At 37.7% G+C, this 6,000-nt stretch overlaps 1 protein-coding gene across 2 annotated transcripts in view; it reads right to left on the bottom strand.

The window, feature by feature from the left end:
* Nucleotides 1-2,513: 2,513 nt before the first annotated feature.
* The window catches only part of NBN (nibrin), a 58,255-nt gene continuing 54,768 nt past the window's right edge, over nt 2,514-6,000 (bottom strand). Inside the window, exons 13-14 of one of the 2 annotated variants that reach the window (XM_054595486.1) lie at nt 4,049-4,098; nt 2,514-2,745 (exon numbers count right to left, since the gene is read on the bottom strand). In XM_054595486.1, the coding sequence (XP_054451461.1) occupies nt 2,715-2,745; nt 4,049-4,098 (81 nt within the window). In that variant the 3' untranslated portion in view covers nt 2,514-2,714. The remainder of the gene's footprint in view (nt 2,746-4,048; nt 4,099-6,000) is intronic. The other variant, XM_054595483.1, reaches the window with a different exon arrangement.

The following is a 6,000-nucleotide window of genomic DNA, read 5'->3' as shown; positions in this document are numbered from 1 at the left end:
ATGGAGACTCCCACTAGTGTGACCAACCACAGGCTTCAGATGTGAAATTAGGAGGAAGTCTGGAAGGAAGGTATTCCGGAGTACAATTATGCCCTGAAAAAGGGAAGAGCAGCAGGCACTCCAAAGGTGCTGCTGGGGAATGGATGATTGTGAGACTGTGGCCCAAGGCCAGACCACCTTCTCCCTGCCATCAGGAAGCTGAGGTGAACCCCATTTCCTAAAGCCCCAGGCTAGAAACGGCGGCACAGTTCCCATTGATCTAATGAAGAAAGGGAGGTGGCAACTTGTATCTCCCCTTATTTCCCCTAAAACACATAAAGGCCTAGAAACATGTGTCCCTGAGCCAGGGGAAAGGTGCACAGCTTCCCAAGCAAGGCTGACTTGAGTTGTGCAGGACAGATTTAACAGACTTAGGAAACTGTGTGGCACTGCAGGGCCTACACTAAGCAGTGGGAGACTCCTTCCATCTATTTAAAAATATTTTCTATGATAAATAGACTTAAATGAATTATAAAGACCTTGGGCTGTCACTATCCAGAGAGTAGAAACCATTACTCATGAATCCAGATTCAGTGTATTAGAGGGCATGCTTTGTATATAATATATATTTAATAATGTTTCCTAAACAAGAAACTTGAAGGGCTAATGAAACAAAGAAACAAGCAAAAGTTAAGACATTTACAAACTATCTCCTGAAAGAAAATGACATATGTTTGCAGGGCACAGTCTAGTTATCTTAAGCCAAATACTTAAATGTTGTGCCTTCCCATGACCGGATATGGAGGAACATTTCATCTTCCAGGAAGATTCAGCAAGGGCACAAACTACATTATGGGCCATTTTTCATGTTACACTCTAACAACATTTTTCATGTTATGCTCTACAATGCAGGTAGGCCTGTCAGGGTAATAGAACCTATGTGACACCAGGAAGCTTTCAGTGAGTATCAAAACCTTGTTCTGCTTTCTAAGACCTAATGCACCAGTCTTCAGAATGATAAAAAGACTGTATGATAATTCTAATGTACAGCTAAGTTGTTACAACAGAAAACTTGAAAAAGACATCCATTTTTTTCTTACCATCTCAAGATAGAAGACAATCTTACTATTTGTACTTTACAGATACAAAACCTAGGTCTCTCAAAACAAAGGGACACTCAGCTCAGTATGACTACTAAACAGGTCTCTCCCTTTCACAAGCTTGATGAAGTCTTCCACATTGTCTCCAGCTGAGGTACGAAATAGCACAGGAAGAACTCTTGAGACTGTGCTGCTGTTGCTGGCCAGCGACTAGCATCCTGGTTGCCAGGAAACACCTTTTTAGAACTTAGGTCAGATAGTAAACCGAGGGAGGGAGGAGGAGGGAGACGTGTCTCACCCACTAACTCAGCACTCCTGAGCCTGGTCCAATTAATACTGCCAGGTATTCCACCACCGCAAGAAACACTGTTAGCACAGGGGCGGAAGCCCTTGAAATTCTATGTATCATTAACACTATCTGGGAAAGAAAGTCTTAAAACTGTGTATTCATCCCAAGGCCTACAACGGGGAAAGAGAGCGGGGGTCCAGAGCGCCCAAAGCAGCTCATAAAACCACTTTGGTTAATTGCCTACCTTTGGTCACGGTTTTATGAGGGAGTCCCTAACACTTAGAGAAAGAGCCCATACATAGTTTTGGGTAACTGCCTCAATGTTAATTAACTGCTTCCTGTCACTTACCTGTTTTACAACAAAATGACCATAGTTTGCAGCAAATAAGGATGTGGGCTAACAGACCCCCACACATACCTAAGTTTGGGTGGTCACATTCCCGTGGCAAAGCTGATACCACCTTTACCCGTCAATATGTAATTTCTTCACCCCCATCCCACCAACTATCTAAGTCCTCTGGACAAAGGACCTGATGCTCTTGACACCCTGGCTCTTGCCATGCCCTGAACCTTATGTCTTTCACCCCTACTGCAGCAAGGCCTGTTTCTCTTCCATGAGAACATATCACTAATAAACCCTGCTTTCCCACTAATAGACTTGCTGATCTCTATAATTCTTTACTGCATTGGCAGGAAGAACCAGGTATCTCCAGTAACACAGTTTTCAGTACCAGAATATGTGGTGACATCTTCACCACTGAAATCCATTCATTCAGGTCACTTCAGGTCTGGGAAGACCACTTACATAATGGAAAAGAAACAAAATTTAAAAAAAAATTATCTTCCAATCTATGCAGTGAAAAAGAGCAAGGTGCAGAAATTTGTATTTGTTATGCTATCATTTTTGTAGGAAATTATGGAAAAATGATATTCATAGAAATTTGAATAACCATTGAAAATCTTTGGAAAGACTCATCAGAAATAAGTGTCATGGGTATTTTTCTGAAGCGGGGAACCAATAGCTAGGACAGTGGTGGAAGGGAGAGTTTTTAATCCTTACCCTTTTATATTTTTAGACTATATCAACTACTCACTAAATAAAAAACAAATTTAAAAATGAAAAAAATGACCACAAGAGACAAGATGACAAAGACTGAAAACAACAAACCATACTACTTGCCACACACAAAAGAAATGGAGTTTTGTGAATTTTATTTAACAAATTCAGACCACAGGATCTTTGTAACTTAAATCCTTTGTATGTACTATATGGATATATCCCAGAGGAAACATGAAGTAATGCTTGACAGGAAATGTTTTCCACAGCTTCTTTATAAAATCCTCAGTTATTGTCTCCTTTTTACATTAGGATTGTATCTGCAAAGAAGGAAATGGGTTAAGTAATATCTAGGTAAATGATCGTATTTCTTTCCTTTTTAAATTAAAGGGCTATCAGCAAAAAGGAAAAAGGACTTACGGATATGGACAACATGGTGATTGCTCGGGGGAGAGGGATATAAGGGGATTAAATAGTAATGGGAAAAAATACAATCAAGATCAAATAAAGTTAAAGGGCTTTCAAAATATAGTCACATGTTAGCAAACAGAATGAGAATGCCAATTTTATCCTTAGTATCAGATATTAATCACTGACATTTTTATTTTCATCTATCCCTTTGATGTTGCTTTGATAAAAATATTAGATAAAGCATCAACAAAAAAATCTATAAAAGCATTAAATTAACAAAAAGTGTTTAAAAATAAGTATGTGTTTATACTTCTTTCAGCAAAGCTTCAAACATTTCTCTGCTCTCCCCCACCCACAATTTAAGTATACCATTTGCACAAAAGAGCAATAATAAACCTAAAATATAATTACCTCACAAAATGTTCTCCTATAGCAATTACACAAATGTACCTGGGCAACCGGATTGTCTCATTTGAATACTTATGAAAAATCAGCACTGTCTGTCAGCATTTTGACCACTGATTCATATTGTCAGTAATGAAATTAAAGAATCAAATTGGCTGCAAAACAGACTCAAAAATCTACTATCATCTTCATTTTGCCTTTAAGTTTGGAAAAATGTTCTTCTCCCCTAACCAGTATCTACCTACAACAGAATTATTTTATGAGTATTTGAGGGTAAATTATTATAAGGTTTGTTGGGCCTGTAAGAATGCTGAAAATATGTTAAATCAGAATTAAATTATAATCACCCACTGTAACTCTATTAAACTTCCCACAACAATCTGTTTTGAAACTCTAATCCAGCCTCTTGTTTTTATACATGTGCAATTAAAACTCAACAAATGGTCTGGTATTTTACTTGTCTTAATTCAAAACGTATTCATTCATAATTCTAGTCTGAGTTGAAAATATCACAAATTTATCAGCCAAATTCACCTGGCCCAGGAACCTTCTTTTAACTGAATGTCCCCATACAAATTTTACTGAATGAATCGCAAACTTAGAAGCTCTATTTAGTAAACCCAACAAAGAGGTGCTCAAAGAGTAAAAAAGAAATCATATGTTAAAAACAAAACATTCTTTAGATGAAGGGACTAAGTCTTTTTTTCTCAGGACAGAAGAAAAACAAATATTTAATCTCTATGAACAGAACTGAATTTTATATATATTTCTTTTAAAATTCATGAGAAAGCTGAAATTCAACTTTACCTAAAGAGATCATCAGCAAGAGACTCTTCTTTTGCATGTTGATTTTGCACCTGTGAAAATGAACAAACCTTCAAACATTTGCTCAACAATGCATGCATAGTTAATTCGCTATAATGAGTGGCCAGTCGCCTTTGGGATTTCCAAATCCAGGAGGGCACCAGGCCTCGAGTTTTGGCTGTACATCTGTCTCAGTCAATAGATCTCCCCATTTTTTGCTTCATGCCAGGATTACTGCAAAGTCCTCTAATTAAACAACCTTCACCAGCCAAATCCCCTCTCAGAGGCAAGCAACATGTATACTGCTAGCCTCTGAATCTTTAAACATTTTTTCCAGAGGAACCCTTTTAGTCAATGAAACCTCAGTGTTTTGGGGTCATACCACTGATGAAGGGGCTGAGTGGGTAATATGTACCCCACCTTCAACCAGAGCAGCTCTCCAGGTGAAGTGGTTCCCCTTCTTCACCATCCCAAATCAGGGCCCAGAAGCTGCTGCTTAATTACCTCACCCACAAAGCAATTTTAAACTCAAACTTGCCATACTACTTAAAGCACATTCTAGGGTTAGGACTAGAAACAGCCTGTGTTGATATAATCTCCTTAAAGCTCAGCTATGACCTTATTCAATGCTAACCAAAAACCTTCAATGACTTCTTCCACTGACCAAAGAAAACACAAACTCCATAGCCTGGCACTTTTCTACTTCTTTTCCTTTGTATTGAATTTATTGGAGTGACACTGGTTCACAAAATTATACAGGTTTCAGTGCACAATTCTACAACACATCATCTGTACACTCTGTGTTCACCACCCCAAGTCAAGTCTCTGTCCATCACCATTTCATAAGCCATGAACCATGTATGCCAGTCAAAACTGAATCACACAGAAAGAAAAAAGATAGTAACAAAACAAAAAACCAGATGTACCACCTAATAAATATCCTATGACTATCTCTGCTTTTCTTCATGTTCCTCTCTCTGCCCCCAAAATTACTTCTTACTCTTCCCACATCTACCTTGTTTCAAAGTGCTTTTATTCAATATACATGTTCTTCACCTCTTCATGACTTTGTGCTCCTTTTCATTTAAAAATACCATCTACTGTGAAGAACTCTCATGGGACTTCAGCTGCACAGCTCCCAGATGCTCATCAATCTCTATACATCCTCTCCAAAGACAATAAGTTCCTTAAATGCAGATACTGTCTATTACTGTTAAAAGTTTGCATTTGTATATCTCCAGATACTATCTTAAAAAGCTTTCTAAAAAATTCTCATTTACTCTTCATGTAACTTCACTACTATTTTTACACTATTATCCACATTTTAACCAATAAGGGAAAAGATATGATCAAAGGGCTGTCATCTGGAAGAGCTGGGACTTGACCAGCTCTAGTAAACAAGAGTACCAGCTCTCAATCATGGTCTTAGGTAGCTGCTGTCTTTACAAAGGGTCTGCAGGATGACTTGCAGGGATTCAGACTTACAGAGTGATTTTCCATTCATACACTGAAATGTTAAATGAAATTTTACCTTTTCTTTTCACATTTCCTCACAAGTATAGCAGAATACATATGAGAAGACACATGATTTTCACAAAGCAGCTGTCGAAAAAGCTGCTGTTATTATTATCCTAAATATTCTTACAGCCTTCCTAGCAGGAGATAATATTAAAGCTATAATATAGTAAAGAAAAATGAGCCTTATTTTATATATCTTAGTAAAAACATTATGTAAAATAGTATTAGGAAACAGAAATCCTCCTATTACTGGGTTTGGGAGAACAATATTTCACAATCTTTCAAAATTCAAATCAGGCTGGGTAAAGTTCAAAGAATTAATATGTTTAGCGCACAGAATGAAATATACTAAATTAAAGAAAACATCAGGAACTGACTCACAACTGGCCTGCAGAAAAAGAAGGGCTAAAAAGAGCAAGAGGCAGAGAATGTGGAAG

This window comes from Pteronotus mesoamericanus, unplaced genomic scaffold (assembly GCF_021234165.1).
Source record: "Pteronotus mesoamericanus isolate MK-2021 breed Mesoamerican mustached bat unplaced genomic scaffold, CSHL_Meso_final scaffold_54, whole genome shotgun sequence".
Classification (NCBI taxonomy): Eukaryota; Metazoa; Chordata; class Mammalia; order Chiroptera; family Mormoopidae; genus Pteronotus; species Pteronotus mesoamericanus.
This window is presented reverse-complemented; position numbering and strand designations above follow the sequence as displayed.